Source organism: Ovis canadensis, chromosome 7 (genome assembly GCF_042477335.2).
Source record: "Ovis canadensis isolate MfBH-ARS-UI-01 breed Bighorn chromosome 7, ARS-UI_OviCan_v2, whole genome shotgun sequence".
Lineage (NCBI taxonomy): Eukaryota > Metazoa > Chordata > Mammalia > Artiodactyla > Bovidae > Ovis > Ovis canadensis.
The window spans coordinates 56,369,812-56,390,715 of NC_091251.1; the positions used below are offsets into that span (position 1 = coordinate 56,369,812).

Sequence of the window (20,904 nt, forward strand, 5' to 3'; positions counted from 1 at the left end):
TCCAATAAATGTTTGAAATCTGAATGGAGGGATGAATGGATAAAATTAAATTAACATCACCGACTTTGTTACTGGCAACCGTTACAGCCACCAGCACCAGAGGGCTTAAGAGATTCTTTTTAGGATGGCGATCTCCAATGTCACTATTGTACCCATGAGAAAGCTCTCTCGTTCTAAGTTATCTTGAAGGTGATTGGCAGAAATAGACTGTAATGGGAAGTTGTGCTGGCCCTATGAGTTGTGTTTTCCCTACAAGATGGGAAAACCAAAAACTAACTCCTTCTCCGGCCACGCCTAACCATCTTTACTAGGTTCCAAACACATCCCATTTCACTGCAACGGAAACTCACTTCCGGCCTGGCTAGGAAGTAAGAAAACTTCGAGTGGAAGAGGCCCCCTCGAAAAAAAAAATAGTAGGGAATCTCTGTACAGACGCTCCTCCAATATTAGAAATCAAGATCTTCTTTCCCCTACCTCTTCAGGGTTCATCTTTAGCTTATCCAGGCGCTAAGGCAATTAGCGGCGGGTAACAGACCGTTACCTCCCACCATCAACCCCCACCACCCCCGCCTCCACCGTCAGAGACTACAGGTTCCATAATGCAGCTCGCCGTCTTCCAAAGAAAACGCCCATATGTCCCAGCACGCAACGCGCCTCACGTGCCTCCAAGGATTTTTTTTTTCCCCCCCTTCTTGCTCCGCCGAAACCGAGCAAAGCATACTGGGGCTTGTAGTCCTTGCGCCTCCTTTCCCTAGGTCCTCCGCGACAATCCGTCAGGTCCCGCCTATTATCTGCTCCCCTGGACATATAGGCTTCTCTTGGCCCATTTGAAGATCAGGAAGTTGATAACTCGCGAGGCTCGGTACTGAGAGACGGTGGCTCGGATGGGACAGTCGCCAGGGATGGCGGAACGTAAGGATGGAGCGGGTGTCCGGACTACTCTCTTGGACGCTGAGCAGATTCCTGTGGCTCTCGGGCCTCTCTGAGCGGGGAGCTGCCCGGCAGCCCCGGATCATGGAAGAGAAAGCGCTGGAAGTTTATGGTAATTAATTTTGTCCAGGGCACCATTTGATGGTGAACGTGGAGGCTGGGGTAACGAGGGTTTGGAGTGTAGACTCGGGTGTTTTGCTGTATCTCCTTGGCAAGAGTAGACAACTTTTTGTCCCGAGTCTTAAATCACGCGGGCATGTGGGTCTTCCTTAAGACGTAGGCTCTTGATAAATCCGGAGCAAGCCGAGTCTGGGTTATTTTCCTTGTGTGCCCCCCATGTTCTAGTGGCCATCTCAAGACTTCTGGGCAGAGGCGTTTAAGATCCTTGATTAGGAAGCAGAACTGGACTAATTGCCGTACTTGAGCCTCCTTCCTTCTTATCCCTAACCCCGGACACACACTCCTCTTTCCACCATTGAGGATACTGCTGGCCCAAGGTCACAGCCAGTCTCTTCTGCAGAGGCAGTAGGCAAGAGGTCCCCACGAGCCTGGCCATAAAATTATAGTTCTTTAACACGCCCACACCTGGAGTGCAAAAGAATACACACGCACCGAGTTTTATATGTACATATAACACACATAGTTTTTATGTGTATATTGAACATAGAATATTCTCAATTCAACCCCTGGAACCATCTTCATTGTACAGATGAGGAAACAGGTTTAGAGAGGTTAAACAACTACCTGGGGGCCACTCTGCCCATAAGGAAGCAGCAAAAACCAAAGCTCTTCTGTTTCCTAACTTGGTACACTTTTCATCACTTCACGATTGCTTTATGAGTTGCCTTTTTGCACTTATTAGTATTGTTTTTGAGACTACGAAGACTGAATCTAGCGCTCAGAGATTCTCGCTAACCCCAACCTAGGGTAAAAGTCTAACCACAAGAATGCAAATAATGCAGTTAAGAATTATAGACCAGTAGAAGAAGCCAGGGATGTTAAAGGCCTTTGGCACTACTCTTGTTTACCTCTTGCTGGGTTAGGACTTAACCCTAGTCAGGTGACCGGTGTGAGTGGAATGATTTCCCCAAAGCAGTTAGACAGATTCCTGTCCTGTCAGGTCTCCATCTCCAGCATCTAGGGACAACAGGGCACTGGGGCTACAACCTTGGAAGAGGGAGATTTCTTGTCCTCAAACTTACCTTGAAGGGGACCTTTATACACAAAAATAGAATTTTTAAAAATTATGTGCAGTACAAGTACCTGTATGAGAGATACAGGCAGAGCGGAAAGAGAGTCAGTAATCTCTGACTAGGGGATCTGGAAGGACTTTAAGGAGAAGGGGCACTTGAATTGGGCCTTGAAGCATTAGGATCTGGGCCTGTAAAGGGTACATGGGTTACTAAGCCGAGGGAAGAAGCAAGATTATAGAGGTAAGAAAATAACTTGTTTAGGGAGCGGCAGGCAGGGCTACAGGATAGGGTTTGTGGTGAAAGGTGGATTGGATCCTGAAGGTTTAAATAAAATGAAAAATTTAATATCAGTGCAAAACCAGTAGAAGAATTTTAGTCAAGGGAATAATGTGAGGAGAGCACTATTGCTTTCTTTCTAAAGAAATTAATCAACTGTTCCAGATCACTGGAACAGTAGAGAAGTTGGATAAGGGGTGAGATTTAATTTCAGAGTCATTTAACATGTAAACAATATAATACAGCTTGTGTATGTGAGCCTTACAGGGAAAAAGGCCTAGGGTGAGGGGGAACAAACTCCTTTTAAGAAAGCTTGTTTCCCTGAGGCCCAAGTATCACCAGTCTTGCAAAGTTTCTTTTTTCTGCCTCCATTCTCAAATTCTGTTTCTAATCAAATGATAAGCTCAGGAGTTGCTGGGGAGAAAGTAGAGCTTGACTGATTTATTTTTCTCAGCAGGATTTCTGATTACAAGAGTGCTGTAAATAGTAGAAGGAAACCTCAGGCCTGAGAACATCAAACTTGTCCCTTGTGAACTCCTGCTTTTTTTCTACCTCACCATTTCTTATTCTCCTTTTCTATCTTCTTCTACAACCTTAGAGTAAGAAGGAAGCCTTTTCCTCTGCAATGCCAACCCCGCCTCCCACATCTGTGATCTGATTCATTCCTGTTTATTTTACCAGCCTCCTTAAAGTTCAGTGTCCCTTCCTCTATTTGGGTTGTAAAAATATACTCATTTCCCTTATTCTTGTCACTGTTCTAGCTTTTTTAAAACCCACTGCCCTTTGCCCTTTCCTTCTTCTCTTTCAAAGTCCTAGGATTATGTTTTCAGTTCTTTCTCACGTCCCCTTTTGCAAGCTGGCTTCTACCTTCACCCCTCTACTGAAAGTGCTTTCTTTCAGGTGACCTCCTGACTAATAAATCAGAGACCTGGTTTAGCTCTCATTAACCTGAATTTTTCAGCAGCATTTGATGTTAATAATCATCCCCTTTCCTTCTCTACTGCTTTTTGCTTTGCTTCCTTCTGACCCCAAATTAGGTGCTTCCTACAGATCTATCCTTGGGTTTCTTTCCCTTCACATTTGTGGTTCTCCAACCTGGCTGCACATAAGAATAACCTGAGGGATTTTTTTTAAGTCTCAGTGCCCAAGTCCTCCTATGAATCAGTTAAATCAGAATCCTGGGGAGGGCTCAGACACCAGATTTTGTTTTGTTTTGTTTGTTTTTGAAGCATTCCTAGTTACTCCCTTGTTTGGCAAAGGTTAAAAACTATGGTTATGCTCACTGTTGTTTGTGAATCCCATGTGTTCAACAGCCACTCTAGCCTTGGTTCTCTTAAACCTTATGCTACAATTCAGTGTTGCTGGAATGTTCCATTTTTTTGTCCCTTAAGCATCTCAGAATGATTACATGTGGGATTTAATCCACTTGTCTTAGTTCCCACCCAAATTTCTTCCTTGTTTCTTCTCATTTTATCTTGCGTGTTCCAGGCAGTTAGATTTACAATCTGAGTCATCTTCCTTTTCTCTCTTTCTTTGTCTTCTATGTCCAAACAATTGTCAGAGTCTGTCGATTCTGCCTTTGAAATTACTTCAGTGTCTGTCTTCTCCTCTCTTACTGTGGTCATGTCCCTGTTTTAGGCTTGGCTTTTTCATCTAGTATCCCTGGCTCTGCTCTTTAGTGTGAGTCTGCCAACTGGTGAATGAGTTACCAGCTGACAGTGTAACACTGTCTTGAATAGTTATTCTATTGCCTATAGCTGACTTTAAAAGACCCTTGATGGGCTGGCCTAAACTCTTAACTTCTTCACTTAATGCTGAGTTCCTGGCAAACTAAACTTGTTCATTTGGAAATGCTCCAAAATGTTAGCCATTTTTAAAGACAATTCAGATTGCATTTCCATAAATCCTGAAACTAACTTATTTCTTTCTCTTGAGCTTGTGTAACACTTTCCTATTTGCATATTCTCTCTGCAGAATTAGATCCAAGAAACTGGACATGAGGTACTAATAATCCACGAAAATGATTTTCTCAAAAGGAAATTTCTGTCAGAAATCTGGGGAGTGGCTGTATTATTTACTCAAACAAAAAGAAGTCAGTGTTTGGATTAAGACTGGCAAAATCAATTCTATTTAAAATATCCATGTTTTAACATAAGACCTTGTTTCTGATGATTCTTTAGATTTGATTCGAACCATCCGGGATCCAGAGAAGCCCAATACTTTAGAAGAACTGGAAGTGGTAACGGAAAGTTGTGTGGAGGTTCAGGAGATTAATGAAGACGACTATTTGGTTATTATAAGGTTCACGCCAACGGTACCTCATTGCTCTTTGGCGACTCTTATTGGTAAGGTTTTAGATAAAGATATTTATATATTGATACTGAATTATTCTAGCTGATACTGACCCACAGTAACAATTAGCATCATGGATCATACTTTATGGTTTACAGAATGTTTTCGGTAGTTCTCACAATCAACGTATGAGTCAATATTAGGTTTATTTTACAGATAAGAAACCTGAGGCTCAGGGAGTTTAAGGGACTTGCTCAGCATCGTATAGCCAGGAAATGATGAAGCTGAGGCTCAACCCTAGGTCTCCTGACTTGAAGTGTGTTTTTACTTTAGCTACACCATGCTGCTGCTGCTGCTAAGTCGCTTCAGTTGTGTCTGACTCTGTGCGACCCCAGAGACGGCAGCCCACCAGGCTCCCCTGTCCCTGGGATTCTCCAGACAAGAACACTGGAGTGGGTTGCCATTTCTTTCTCCAATGCATGAAAGTGAAAGGGAAGTCGCTCAGTCCAGGGACCCCATGGACTGCAGCCTACCAGGCTCCTCCGCCCTTGGGATATTCCAGGCCAGAGTGCTGGAGTGGGTTGCCTCCAGGCTAAAATTCCAGCTCTGTTAGTTCTGTCACTTTGTGGCCTTGGGCAAGTTACATAACCTTTCTGAGCTTATCACCTTACCTGTAAAAATAGTGATAATAAGGGTAACTGGAACCTGGTAGACTACAGTCCAGAGGGTCGCAAAGAGTCAGCCAGGACTGAAGTAACTTAGTGCATGCGTGCACGCTTGTGCATACACACACTGAGTTGTAGAGGTTAAGTAATAGAAAGCATGAAATAGATGAGAAGTGTTTTTTAGTTCTCCTTAAATATTATTCTTTAGTTATATGGCTATATAGGAACATGCTAATCACATTGATGTATTAGTTTTGTAACCATATGGACTACTTCTAGCCTTCCACAATTATGAATAAGCTATAATGAAAAACTTTACACATAAATATGTTTATTTATCTCTATTGCTTTAGGATAAATTCCTGTAAGTGGAATTATTGGGTCATATGGTCGAAATATTTTTAAGCCTTGGGGAAATATTAGCAAGTCCTTATTAAAAAGTTCATACTAGGAATTCCCTGGCAGTCCACTAAGTTAGGACTCAGTGCTCTCACTGAAGATGACACATTGCAGAGGGTTTGGAACCATTTGCCTCAGATTGGAACTTGAACCCATGTGCCAGGACTCAAACCCGGCCAGAACCCATGGTCTTCCAACTGAGATCACACTCCTGGTTTCAGGACGTGATGAAGCTCAGGTTCTTGATGTCTCACTGCAGAAAGAATTCAGTGAGAAACAAAGTGATAGGTAAGAAGTGGATTTATAGAGAGAAACACACTCAGCAGACAGAGTGTGGGCCATTTCAGAAAGCAGGAGCAGCTGTGGTAGAAACACTCCACAGACAAGAGTGTGGGCTGATGCAGAGGGTGAATGTGGCCTCGAAATGCAGTGTGGTTAGTGTTTATGGGCTGGGTAATTTCATAGGCTAATGAGTGGGAGAATTATTCCAACTATTTTGGGGAAAGAGTGGGAATTTCTAGGAGTTAGGCCACTGCCCACTTCTTGGCCATTTATATGTCAGCCCTGGGGCTGTCATGGCACCTCTGAGTGTGTATCTCCAGTATACAGAGTCATGGGTCTAGTCGAAGTTAGCTTGTCTGCCATCTTGGGCCCATTTGATTCTAATTAATAAACTGATTGTGTCCTCGGGCTATGTCACAACCTCTTTTGAAGGTTGTGCTCTGCCCCTTTCCCTCCTGTTTCAGGTTCTGTCCCTGGTCAGGGAACTAAGATCCCACAATCTGGGCTGTGTAGCCAAAAAAAGAAAAAAGAAAAAGAAAATTCATTCTCTTTGACCTAAGAAGTAAGGAACTAGTTTCCTAGGAGAAGACAGTAGCATTTACAAAACATACAGGGTAAATTTATAATAATAAATCTTGAAAGAAACTATAGTATCTATTAATAAGGATATGATATAATGCAATTTCTTAATTTCTGTTGAAAATGAATATAATCAAGGAATTAAACTATCTGTGTGAGAAGTGTATGAAAAAGCTTGAATGATAAGTTGAATTATTATCATTGCAGTTATTTTAAAACAAATGTTTGTGGATAAAGATTGAGAGAGCACATGAAATAAAAATAACTGTAAAGATGTCAAGATTAGTTTATGGTTGATATTTCAGTTCTGTACACTTCTTGAAAAGAGTTTTGTCACTTTTTTGGCCCTTTTGATATGGGTTTCAGTTGAGACCCTTGGCTTTTCAGTGGTTTGCCTAGTAATGTATCATAGTAACTGTGTTCAAGCAACATGATTGGAAAACTCGATGAAGAGAGTCATCTTTCTGTCTGATGCATTAGAAGGCATTTCGTATGAGCAGGTAATACTCTTGGAAGAAAGAGTGGGTCTTGAGAAGATGGTCATATCCCAGGTCACGTCTGAGTCCCTGGGACAGCCACCAAGTTTGGGTTCTTAGCTTCTCGCAGGAAAGAATTCAAGAGCGAGCAAGCCATTAATAAAGTGAAAGAAGGCTTATTCAGGGAGGAAATGCACTCCATGGGCAGAGTGTGGGCCACCTCCAGAATGCAAGAGAGACACCAAGGGTATAGGGGTAGTCAGTCTTTATAGATGTAGGTAATTTCATAGGCTAATGAATGGGAGGAGTAGTCCAGCTATTTTGGGGGAACCATTGAGGATTTCCATGAATTGGACCACTACCCACTTCTTGACCTTTATGGTTGGCCGTGGAGCTGTTGGGATGCCTGTGGGTGTGTCATATAGCTTGCTGATGGGTTATGATGAGCCAATACTAAGGCTCAAGGTCTGGTGGAAATCAACTTGTCCAGCATCTTGTATCTGTTTGGTTCTAATCAGTTTATGTCACGTCCTCAGGCTAAGTCATTCTTTTAAAGGTTGTGCCTTGCCCTCTTCCTGTCTCAGTACTAAGCAGAGAAAAGCACCTGAGTAGGAGTTCCACTCTGACTACTTAGGTTGTTACCTACTCAGTTACTCTGCAGTCCGTGGGGTCGCAAAGAGTCAGGTACGACTGAGCGACTTCACTTTCACTTTTCACTTTCATGCATTAGAGAAGGAAATGGCAATCCACTCCAGTGTTCTTGCCTGGAGAATCCTAGGGACAGAGGAGCCTGGTGGGCTACCGTCTATGGAGTTGCACAGAGTCGGACATGACTGAAGCGACTTAGCAGCAGCAGCAGTTACCTGGTATGTAATTCCAAAGACAAGGAAGACACAAAGAGGGTGAGTTTGTATGATCTTGAATGGCCTCAGTCTGCAACAGCTTAAAGTGGGGCTTCAGTTCCTGGTCAGGGATTGAAGCCAGCAAAAGCACTGAATTCTAGTCACTGAACCAGTGGTCAGTGACAAGGCCCAAAGCTTTGCAGAGAAGAATTCCCACAAAGACTGAAAGTAGTCAACAAGTAAAGTGTTTATTAGGAAAAAAAGAATACAGTATGTGTGGATAGACACACGGGCAGACTCAGAGTCATGCCCTAGTGGTAGTTTGAATACCTTTACGGGGCATTTCTTCCAGGTTTCCTTTGACCAGTCGTCTTGCTTGCCAGGTTCTGAGTCAATATTTGGTGCGTCTCAGGGTCCTCCCTTTTGTGCCTGTGCATCTTTTAGCCAGGATAGATTCTAGCAAAGAGGCCTCTGAGTAGTTGTATCACTTGCTCTGAGATGATGCCACTTCTCTTCTGACCTCCAAGGAGCCTTTCTGTCCTGTGTAGTCACGGAAGTCTCCTTTAAGAATGAGGAATATGTGGTCTTTTATCTCTTAACTTCCCTGATAGCTCAGTTGGTAAAGAATCTGCCTGCAATGCAGGAGACCCCAGTTCGATTCCTGCTTCAGGAAGATACCCTGAAGAAGGGATAGGCTACCCACTCCAGTATTCTTGGGCTTCCCTTGTGACTCAGTTGGTAAAGAATCACCTGCAACATGGGAGACCTGGGTTCGATCCCTGGGTTGGGAAGATCCCCTGGAGAAGGGAAAGGCTACCCACTCCAGTATTCTGGCCTGGAGAATTCCATGGACTCTATAGTCCATGGGGTCGAAAAGAGTCATAGACAGGACTGAGTGACTTTCACTTTCTTATCTCTTAACTGGGCAGAGCCCACCTCCTCCCCTCCATTGTCCTGCTATTTTTGTCTTAGAGTTTCAGAACAAACTCCAGCTGTTTGCCCCCAGGGCCCATCTATCTCCTGCCTCAGGTTAGGGCAGAAAAACCACTTGATAATCTTTTGCAAGAAGGCAGGAGATGAAGGGCATAGGATTTGCAGTCTAGATTTAACTTCTAGCTCCTTCCGCATGTTAGCTATGTGATGTTGAACAACTCACTTGTCTTGATTCCTGACTGTAAAATGAATATGATAAAATAGTAATAGCTAACATTTATTGGATACTTCATTATGTGTCAACTACTGTTTTAAGCATAAAAATATAGTTACTCCTCATATGTAATAACCTTATATTTAGTGGTACTATTACAATACTTATGAAAACAGACAATGAAACTGAACTTCAGAGAGGTTAAGTAACTTGCCTGGTGTCACATAGCTAGTGGTGCAGTGGAGCCAGTTTTGAACCCAGAGTATCTGTCTCAGTAGTATTCTATACTGCCTATCTTGAGAATACTGATATTCAAAAAAGTGCTTTGTGAATTATAAAACAGTTATTGTTTATGGGTAAAATACTTACCTGAAACCATTCATCTCAGATTGGGACTTCACTGAGACTCCAGCCCAGCCAAAATCCTGCCTGGGACTTAAGGCACATGGCCAGGACTCTAACCTAACCAAAACCCAGTTTGGGACTAGAACCCAAGCAGCCAGGACTTGAACCCAGCCCAAATCCACGGTCTTCCAATTGAGAGCATACCTGGTCTCAGTACCTAATGAAATGCAGGTTCTTGATATCTCATCACAGAAAGAATTCAGTAAGAGACAAAGTGATAGGTAAGAAATGGATTTATTTAGAGAGAAACATATTCCACAAATAGTGTGGGCCATCTCAGAAGGCAAGAGTGGCCTTGGGAGAAGCATGTGCCACAGACAAGAATGTGTGCTGTTGTGGAGGGTGAGTGCGGACTTGAATCTGGTGTGGTTAGCTTTTATAGACAGGGTAAGATTGCTGGGAGAAATATCGATAACCTCAGATATGCAGATGACACCAGCCTAATGGCAGAAAGCAAAGAGGAACTAAAGAGCCTCTTGACGAAGGTGAAAGAGGAGAGCGAAAAACCTGCCTTAAAATTCAACATTCAAAAAACTAAGATCATGGCATCCAGTCCCATCACTTCATGGCAAATAGATGAGGAAAAACTGGAAACGGAGACAGACTTTATTTCCTTGAGCTCCAAAATCACTGTGGATGGTGATTATAGCCATGAAATTAAAAGATACTTGCTCCTTGGAAGAAAAGCTTTGACAAACTAAGATAGCATATTAAAAAGCAGAGATATCACTTTGCCAACAAAAGTCCATATAGTCAAAGCTATGGTTTTTCCAATAGTCATGTATAGATGTGAGAGTTGGACCATCAGGAAGGCTGAGCACCAAAGAATTGATGCTTTCAAACTGTGGTGCTGGAGAAGTTGAGGGTCCCTTGGACAGCAAGATCAAACCAGTCAACCCTAAAGGAAATCAACCCTGAATATTCATTGGAAGGCCTGATGCTGATGAAGCTCCAGTACTTTGGCCATGTGATAGAAAGAGTTGACTCATTGGAAAAGACCCTCATGCTGGGAAAGATTGAGGGCAGAAGGGAGTGACAGGATGAGATGGTTGGATGGCATCACTGACTCATTGGACATGAACTTGAGCAAACTCAGGGAGATCGTGAAGGACAATGAGGCCTGCATGCGACAGTCCATGGGGTCCCAAAGAGTCAGACATGACTTAGCAACTGAACAACAACAGCAACAAAGTTTATGTTGTGTCCTTGGGCTGTTTCATTCTTTCAAAGGTTGTGCCCTGCCACCTTCCCTCCTGTTTGCATTATGCTCAAGTAACAGACAGTGTAGGAGCAGAGTGAGGCGAACCCTCTAGACAAACTTTAAGGCAGATAGATACTCTAAAGGGAGACTCTTCAGCCATGAAATTAAAAGACGCTTAATCCTTGGAAGGAAAGTTATGACCAACCTAGAGAGCATATTCAGAAGCAGAGACGTTACTTTGCCGACTAAGGTCCGTCTAGTCAAGGCTATGGTTTTTCCTGTGGTCATGTATGGATGTGAGAGTTGGACTGTGAAGAAGGCTGAGCGCCGAAGAATTGATGCTTTTGAACTGTGGTGTTGGAGAAGACTCTTGAGAGTCCCTTGGACTGCAAGGAGATCCAACCAGTCCATTCTGAAGGAGATCAGCCCTGGGATTTCTTTGGAAGGAATGATGCTGAAGCTGAAACTCCAGTACTTTGGCTACCTCATGCGAAGAGTTGACTCACTGGAAAGGACTCTGATGCTGGGAGGGATTGGGGGCAGGAGGAGAAGGGGACGACAGAGGATGAGACGGCTGGATGGCATCACTGACTCGATGGACGTGAATCTGAGTGAACTCCAGGAGTTGGTGATGGTCAGGGAGGCCTGGTGTGCTGCGATTCATGGGGTTGCAAAGAGTCGGACACGACTGAGAGACTGAACTGAATATCTATTTTGGAATTAGTATGTTGTAGACTTTAAGGTAGACCCAGGTTCATTGTAGCTCATCTAATCTTTTTTCCTTTCCTGGAATTTTTAAAATGATTCTGTTAGAAAACTGGGTGGTACTTTGTTTGATTTATCTTCTCTATCTAGGGGTTTATGTGCATGCATACTAAGTCACTTCAGTTGTTTCCAACTCTTTGCGACCCTATGGACTGTAGCCCTCCTGGCTCCTCTGTCCATGGGATGCTCCAGGCAAGAATACTATAGTGGGTTGCCATGCCCTCCTTCAGGGGATCTTCCCGACCCAGGGATCAAACCCCAGTCTCTTACGTCTTCTGCATTGGCAGGTGCATTCTTTACCACTAGTGCCACCAGAGAAGCCCATCTAGGGATGTAGGTTTAATTGTATTCCTTATTTTGTGGTGGGGAAGAAGTGAAACATTGCCACTGAGGCTCTGTTGCAAGGTGATTTTTAATTTCTCTTAGAAGACTCAACTAGAAGAAAAAAAAATTATTGAAATATGACTTGGTATTGGGGCAATAAACTGAACTTCAGAGGATCTTGAGGATTCCAAATTTGAGAGTGCTTTAAAAAGTGGCTCTTGAGAAACCTATATGCAGGTCAGGAAGCAACAGTTAGAACTGGACATGGAACAACAGATTAGTCAGTTGAGTCGCTCAGTCGTGTCCGACTCTCTGCGACACCTTGAATCACAGCCCGCCAGGCCTCCCTGACCATCACCAACTCCTGGAGTTCGCTAAGACTCACATCCACCGAGTCAGTGATGCCATCCAGCCATCTCATCCTCGGTCGTCCCCTTCTCCTCCTGCCCCCAATCCCTCCCAGCATCAGAGTCTTTTCCAATAAGTCAACTCTTCACATGAGGTGGCCAAAGTACTGGAGTTTCAGCTTCAGCATCATTCCTTCCAAAGAAATCCCAGGGCTGATCTCCTTCAGAATGGACTGGTTGGATCTCCTTGCAGTCCAAGGGACTCTCAAGAGTCTTCTCCAACACCACAGTTCAAAAGCATCAATTCTTCGGCGCTCAGCCTTCTTCACAGTTCAACTCTCACATCCATACATGACCACAGGAAAAACCATAGCCTTGACTAGACGGACCTTAGTCAGCAAAGTAATGTCTCTGCTTTTGAATATGCTATCTAGGTTGGTCATAACTTTTCTTCCAATGAGTAAGTGTCTTTTAATTTCATGGCTGCAGTCACCATCTGCAGTGATTTTGCAGCCCAGAAAAATAAAGTCTGACACTGTTTCCACTGTTTCCCCAGTTTCCCCATCTATTTCCCATGAAGTGATGGGACCAGATGCCATGATTTTCGTTTTCTGAATGTTAAGCTTTAAGCCAACTTTTTCACTCTCCTCCTTCACTTTCATCAAGAGGCTTTTTAGTTCCTCTTCACTTTTTGCCATAAGGGTGGTGTCATCTGCAGTTATTGATATTTCTCCCAGCAATCTTGATTCTAGCTTGTGTTTCTTCCAGTCCGGCGTTTCTCATGATGTACTCTGCATATAAGTTAAATAAGCAGGGTGACAATATACAGCCTTGACGTACTCCTTTTCCTATTTGGAACCAGTCTGTTGTTCCATGTCCAGTTCTAACTGTTGCTTCCTGACCTGCATACAGATTTCTCAAGAGGCAGGTCAGGTGGTCTGGTATTCCCATCTCCTTCAGAATTTTCCACAGTTTATTGTGATCCACGGAGTCAAAGGCTTTGGGATAGTCAATAAAGCAGAAATAGATGTTTTTCTGGAACTCTCTTCCTTTTTCCATGATCCAGTAGATGTTGGCAATTTGATCTCTGGTTCCTCTGCCTTTTCTAAAACCAGCTTGAACATCAGGGAGTTTGCGGTTCACGTATTGCTGAAGCCTGGCTTGGAGAATTTTGAGCATTCCTTTACTAGCGTGTGAGATGAGTGCAATTGTACGGTAGTTTGAGCATTCTTTGGCATTGCCTTTCTTTGGGATTGGAATGAAAACTGACCTTTTCCAGTCCTGTGGCCACTGCTGAGTTTTCCAAATTTGCTGGCATATTGAGTGCAGCACTTTCACAACATCATCTTGCAGGATTTGAAACAGCTCCACTGGAATTCCATCACCTCCACTAGCCTTGTTCGTAGTGATGCTTTCTAAGGCCCACTTGACTTCACATTCCAGGATGTCTGGCTCTAGATGAGTGATCACACCATCATGATTATCTGGGTCGTGAAGATCCTTTTTGTACAGTTCTTCCGTGTATTCTTGCCACCTCTTCTTAATATCTTCTGCTTCTGTAGCTCTATACATTCAACAAAAACAAGACCAGGAGCTGACTGTGGCTCAGATCACGAACTTCTTATTACCAAATTCAGACTCAAATTGAAGAAAGTAGGGAAAACCGCTAGAGCATTCAGGTATGACATGAATCAAATCCCTTATGATTATACAGTGGAAGTGAGAAATAGATTTAAGGGACTAGATCTGATAGATAGAGTGCCTGATGAACTATGGAATGAGGTTCGTGACATTGTACAGGAGACAGGGATTAAGACCATCCCCATGGAAAAGAAATGCAAAAAAGCAAAGTGGCTGTCTGGGGAGGCCTTACAAATAGCTGTGAAAAGAAGAGAGGTGAAAAGCAAAGGAGAAAAGGAAAGATATAAGCATCTGAATGCAGAGTTCCAGAGAATAGCAACAAGAGATAAGAAAGCCTTCTTCAGCGATCAATGCAAAGAAATAGAGGAAAAGAACAGAATGGGAAAGACTAGAGATCTCTTCAAGAAAATTAGAGATACCAAGGGAACATTTCATGCAAAGATGGGCTTGATAAAGGGCAGCAATAGCATGGAACAACAGACTGGTTCCAAATAGGAAAAGGAGTACGTCAAGGCTGTATATTGTCACCCTGCTTATTTAACTTACATGCAGAATACATCATGAGAAATGCTGGGCTGGAAGAAGCACAAGCTGGAATCAAGATTGCCGGGAGAAATATCAATAACCTCAGATATGCAGAAATAACCTTATGGCAGAAAGTGAAGAGGAACTAAAAAGCCTCTTGATGAAAGTGAAGGAGGAGAGTGAAAAAGTTGGCTTAAAGCTCAACATTGAGAAAACGAAGATGATGGCCCATCACTTCATGGGAAACAGATGGGGAAACAGTGGAAACAGTGTCATACTTTATTTCTGGGGGCTCCAAAAACTGCAGATGGTGATTGCAGCCATGAAAGTAAAAGACGCTTACTCCTAAAAAGAAAAAAAAAAAAAGACGCTTACTCCTTGGGAGAAAAGTTATGACCAACCTAGATAGCATATTGAACAGCAGAGACATTACTTTGCCAACTAAGGTCCGTCTAGTCAAGGTTATGGTTTTTCCAGTGATCATGTATGGATGGAAGAGTTGGACTGTGAAGAAAGCTGAGCTCTGAAGAATTGATGCTTTTGAACTGTGGTGTTGGAAAATACTCTTGAGAGTCCCTTGGACTGCAAGGAGATCCAACCAGTCCATTCTGAAGATCAGCCCTGGGATTTCTTCGGAGGGATTGATGCTGAAGCTGAAACTCCAGTACTTTGGCCACCTCATGCAAAGAGTTGACTTATTGGAAAAGACTCTGATGCTGGGAGGGATTGGGGGCAGGAGGAGCAGGGGATGACAGAGGATGAGGTGGCTGGATGGCATCACTGACTCGGTGGATGTGAGTCTGAGTGAACTCCGGGAGTTGGTGATGGACAGCGAGGCCTGGCGTGCTGCGATTCATGGGGTTGCAAAGAGTTGGACACGACTGAGCGACTGAACTGAACTGAACTTAGTTTTAAGTTTTTGCGTGGCCTGACCTGTTGTAAGCATTCCAAAGTTTAATGAATCAGTTGATCTTTGATGGAAGGTGAATTGATGTAGCAGAAAGGATCTGGGGTTTTGCAGTGTTTTGGGTTCTAATCCCAGCTCGGTCACTGTACTAGCTCTTTGATCTTCAGCAAGTTACATTGTGACCTTGGTTTCATGATTTGTAGAATGAGGTTGATAAAGCTGACTCAGTGGATTATCATGAAGAATTTTTAAGGTTGTGCTTATATGTTAAAGATGCTAGCTAAAGGTGCCAGCCTCAAAGGAGGCCTACAATGGATTGAGTCTAAGCGGTTTTCAGCTACTGTTTTGTATAGAGATGCCTACACATAGCTGTATCCTTTTTGAAAAACCAATAAAAGAGATAATTGATGCATTTTTTTTGCCCCCCTCCACAGGGCTGTGCTTAAGAGTAAAACTTCAGCGGTGTTTACCGTTTAAACATAAGGTAAGGAATGTATTTGTTGTTGTTGTTTTATAACAGCATTGTTGAGATTTGATGCACATATCATACAACCACCTATTTAAAGTATAGAATTTAGTGGTTTTTGGTATATTCACAGAATTGTGCAGCCATCACTACTGTACTTTAGAACATTTTCATTATCCCAGTAAAAACCCTATATCAATTAGTAGTCACTACCCATTTTTCCCAAACCTTCTCCCATCCCTGGAAGTGGAATGTTAGTCCCTCAGTCGTGTCTGATTCTTTGACCCCATGGACTGTAGCTCACTAGGCTCCTCTGTCCATGGAATTCTCTAGGCAAGAATACTGGAGTGGATTGCCATTCCCTTCTCCAGGGGATCTTTCCAACCCAGGGTTTGAACTCGGGTCTCTGCATTGCAGGCAGATTCTTTACCATCTGAGCTACCTGGGAAGCCTGTCCCTTAGTTCAGTTCAGTCGCTTAGACTCTTTGCGACCCCATGAATCGCAACCACTAATGTACTTTTGTTTGTATAGATCTGACTATTCTGGATGTTTCATTTAAATGGAATCATACAATCCGTGAGCATCAGGATCTTTTCCAGTGAGTCAGTTCTTTGCATCAGGTGACCAAAGTGTCGGAGCTTCAGCTTCAGCATCAGTCCTTCCAGTGAATATTCAGGACTGATTTCCTTTAGGATTGACTGGTTGGATCTCCTTTCAGTCCAAGGGACTCTCAAGAGTCTTCTCTAGCACCACAGTTTAAAAGCATCAATTCTTCGCCTCTCAGCTTTCTTTATGGTCCAACTTTCACATCTGTACGTGACTACCGGAAAGACCATAGCTTTGACTAGACAGACCTTTGTCAGTAAAGTAATGTCTCTGCTTTTTAATGTGCTGTCTAGGTTTGTCATAACTTTTTTTCCAGGGAGCAGATGTCTTTTAAGTTCATGGCTGCAGTTACCATCTGCAGTGATTTTGGAGCCCAAGAAAATAAAATCTGTGACTGTTTCCATTGTTTCCCCATCTATTTGCCATGGAGTGATGGGACTGGATGCCATGATCTTAGTTTATTTAATGTTGAATTTTAAGGCAGGTGTTTAGCGCTCCTCTTTCACTTTCATCAAGAGGCTCTTTAGTGCTCTTCGCTTTCTGCCATTAGGCTGGTGTCATCTGCCTATCTGAGGTTATTGATATTTTTCCTGGCAATCTTGGTTCCAGCTTGTGCTTCATCCAGCCCGGCATTTCACAAATTTCCCTAAATTACCAAAGTAATGAGTATATGGGGTCTTCCAGGTGGCTCAGTGGTAAAGAATCCACCTGCCAATGCAGGAGATGTGGGTTTGATCCTTGGGTCGGGAAGATCTCCTGGAGAAGGAAATGGCAACCCACTCTTGCCTGGGAAGTCCCTTGGACAGAGGAGCCTGGTGGGCTATGACTCTACAGTCTATGACATCATAAAAGTCAAACATGACTTAGTGACTAAACAACACCACCAACAAATGAATATAGATTGGTTTTATATCACCCTCTCTGTTGTTCACAATAAGAGTTACTGTAAATGACATTGACGGAATTTATATGCTGTTTTGTATTTTAAAGAAAACTGAACAAGATGGTCTCTAAGGTCTCTTATAGCCATAATAGGTTATGATTTTTTCCCCATCATGAAAAACATTTATCTCAGTAGTGAATAAGTATATGAGAATTAGATCATGTGCTCCAATGTTCCCTGAAGAATAGACATGCTATCTTCAGGGTAACTAAATCATGCTATCTTTATCATATAGCATAATTCAGTTACCACAGGATTTGCAATAATTTTGTGGGTTTGTCTCAAAAACTTTGGTTCTTGGAGATTAGCTCATTTGAGCAAGTGAGTGCAGCGGGACCCAGAGGGATAGCTTAACCAGTGGTGTACTTGAAAATAAATTTATCAAGATAATAGTAGATGAGAAAATGACGATACTGAAAACTGTATATCGTGACCCTGTTTAAATAAAATAATGCAATAAAAATAAACTTCTGGCCTTGGTGGGTGTGTGTGTTGTGAAAAATTACGTGGGTATAGAGAAAAGTATGGAAGAAAGTACACTAGGTTAATGTGACTTTCTTTTGGGGTGGGTCAGGGAGTAAGTTTAGATACCAATTTGGGAAGAAAAGGCAGAGTACAGGGGAGAGATATTCTGGAGCAAAACATATATGAGATCTCATCTGTGTAAAATCGTAGATTTGTGTTTATAAAAAAATAATGGGAATACCTCCTGTGGACTTTCCCCATGTGACCAAAAAAAAAAAAAAAAAATCCTTGTAACTTCAGCCTTCATTTTAGCGAAGAGTGTGAAGATGTGTCCCAAGTCTTTGATGCTGGAAACAGGATTGGGCTTTCATCCCTAGGCTCTGGAGTTTGTATATTCCACCTCACTCATCTAAATATTTTGCTTTCAATGTATTTTTTTTCCTAGTTGGAAATCTACATTTCTGAAGGAACCCACTCAACAGAGGAAGATAGTAAGTGAATTTGGAACCATTATTAGAAAACAACTTTATATAGTACTTTATCTTGGATATGGGGTTCTTCTGCCAGCCAAGTGTCTAAAACTGGGTCATTTGCAAAAGAGTACAAAATCAGCTACTAGCTTTTCCTTGAGAAGAAAGTAATTTTTTCAGTGGAACTCTGGGTGAACTAGAATTAAGCCCTGTGGATATTTACTGGTTTAGTCCAGGGGCCACACATCTGTAAAGAATATGCAGCTCTGGAAACCTTGACTTACAGACTCTAAGGAGAGCTTGACTCTTTTCTTTGGTGGCAGGATAGAGAGCTGTATATTTGAAACTGAAATCAAAGGTCCAGAAAACAAAGTGTTCGGGAATCTCGGGGTAGGGGTTGTCTTTGTGAGTTTGGATTAATGTATTATATTGAAATTTTTTTTTGCCATATTCTGTGGCATGTGGGATCTTAGTTCCCTGACCAGGGGTTGAATTGCAGCGTCGTCCCCTGCAGTGGAGTCTTCCTGGGTTAATGTATTAAAGTGGGAGTAAAGAACCTTTTTTTTTTTTTGAGAACCTTTTTTATATAAAGACTCTCTGGCCTACAGAGAGAAACAAAGTGGCAACCACTTAAAAACAGCAGAGACAGAATTCAGGAAAAGCAAAACTGGAATTACAGGAAATTTTTTTTTCTCTTTAAGTCTTCCTTTCAAAACTTACAAATATTTAGCCAAAACCTGCATCAAGTTTTCAAGGAATTAAATTCTATTTTAACAAACTAATAAAAATATTATCTGTTGCTGTATATTGACAGAGTTACACTAACTTGTGTGTGTGTGTTTTGCAGTCAACAAGCAGATAAATGACAAAGAGCGAGTGGCGGCTGCCATGGAGAACCCCAACTTACGGGAAATCGTGGAACAGTGTGTCCTGGAACCTGACTGATAGCTGTTTTAGAGCCACTGAAGTATAATCGTTTGATATATTTGTTTAAAGTCTTTGTAAAATGTAAAAGATTCATGTTTAATACATAGGTGATTTGTACCTCAGAGCATTTTTTTAAATGATGATTTCCAAGCAAGATTTAATTATCAGGTAGTACTTAGTTTGTTCAATGTCTAACATTCTCAGGATTTGTAACCCTTAAATGATCAGACAAAAATATTTTCTAGTTATTGTGTGTAAGATGAGTTGCTATTTTTCTGATGCCCATTCTGATGCTTTTCATGTCAAAATATTTACTGTGCCCAAGTGTATTCATTTTAAACCATTACTCTGTAAAATAAATAAAACAGAGATGATTCTTGTACACACATTAGAATGTTTTTATTTAATTGTAAATTTCAGTGTAAACACTCAAAGATACTTCCAAACCTTTATTTTCTGATTATTATGTAGAATCAGAGATAGGAGAGCTAAGGCTTCCCTGGTGGTCTAATGGTAAAGAATTCTCCTGCCAACACAAGGGACCCAGGTTCGATCCCTGAGATTCCTCATGCCATGGAACAACTAAGCCAGTGTTCTGCAACTACTGAAGCCCACACGCCTAGAGCCAGTGCTCCATAACATGCAAAGCCAGGGCAATGAGAAGCCTGCACACTGCAATGAAGAGTGGCCTCCGCGTGCGGCAACTAGAGAAAGCCCATGTGCAGCAACAAAGACCCAGCACAGCCATGAATGAATGAATGAATCAATCAATCAATCAATATTTTTAAAATCTATTTTTAAAAAAGAACTAAAAAGAGCCCTTAAGATCAAGCCTGGGCCCTGCTTTCCTTCAAGAAGAATCCTGGATCCATTTATAAATAAGGAACAAATGGAAAGAGGGCCAGAACTGCTTGAGGTTTCAAGCCTGAAGCAAGCTCAAGTTAGCAAAGAGTTGATGCCAAGTTTGTTTTTTTTTTTTTAAAGACTTGATTTTTTTGATGTGGACATGTTTAAAGTCTTTATTGAATTTGTCGCAGTATTGCTTCAGTTTTATGTTTTGGGTTTTCAGTTACAAAGCATGTGGGATCTTAGCTCGCTGACCAGTGATCGAACCTGCACCCCCTGTATTGGAAGCTGCTGTTGCTGCTGCTAAGTCGCTTCAGTCCGACTCTGTGCGACCCCATGGACTGCAGCCTACCAGGCTCCTCCGTCCATGGGATTTTCCAGGCAAGAGTACTGGAGTGGGTTGCCACTGCCTTCCCCGTGTATTGGAAGACAAAGTCGTAACCCATGGACCACCAGGGAAGTCCCAAGTTTGTAGTTTTGACTATTAGATGTGACTAGATACTTCAGTGCTATGAGATTGTATGGTTAAAAGTGATAGGACAGCATGCTCAGAAATAATGTGTCTGTCCAAGTCTTCACCATGGGCAGAGAAAGATCATGCCTTCTCAACAAAGTTTCAAAGGATTGTTGTTGTTTAGTCTCCAAGTTGTGTTGAACTCTTTTGCAACCCCATGGACTGTAGCTCACCAGGCTCCTCTGTCCATGGGATATTCCAGGCAAGCATATTGGAGTGGGCTGCCACTTCCTCCTCCAGAAGATCTTCCCGACCCAGGGATTGAACCCTTGTCTCTTGCATCAATGGGCAGAATCTTTACCACTGAGCCTGCAAGGAATCCTTCAAAGGATTAATGGGGGTGGGGGACAAAAATAAAACCAGTTCTGACACAATATCCTTTACAGAAATCCTGTTGAAACAATCTTGGCTTCTGCCGAGGCTCTGCACTGTGGGACGGTCACAACAGAGCTTCAACCCCATGATCTTGA

At 42.5% G+C, this 20,904-nt stretch overlaps 1 protein-coding gene across 3 annotated transcripts; it reads left to right on the forward strand.

The window, feature by feature from the left end:
- The first annotated feature begins 631 nt into the window (after nucleotides 1–631).
- On the forward strand, nucleotides 632–19,462 carry CIAO2A (cytosolic iron-sulfur assembly component 2A). Of its 3 annotated transcripts, XM_069596244.1 has the most exons (5): nucleotides 632–1,042; nucleotides 4,580–4,744; nucleotides 15,631–15,680; nucleotides 18,123–18,168; nucleotides 18,995–19,462. In XM_069596244.1, exons 1-5 carry the CDS (start codon nucleotides 919–921, stop codon nucleotides 19,090–19,092), a joined length of 483 nt encoding a protein of 160 aa, XP_069452345.1. In that variant the 5' UTR covers nucleotides 632–918; the 3' UTR covers nucleotides 19,093–19,462. The 3 variants fall into 3 exon arrangements, with proteins under 3 accessions (XP_069452345.1, XP_069452347.1, XP_069452346.1); XM_069596246.1 differs by lacking the exon at nucleotides 15,631–15,680 and having other exon boundaries at nucleotides 660–1,042; XM_069596245.1 differs by lacking the exons at nucleotides 15,631–15,680; nucleotides 18,123–18,168; nucleotides 18,995–19,462 and adding an exon at nucleotides 7,823–7,953 and having other exon boundaries at nucleotides 660–1,042.
- Nucleotides 19,463–20,904: the final 1,442 nt, after the last annotated feature.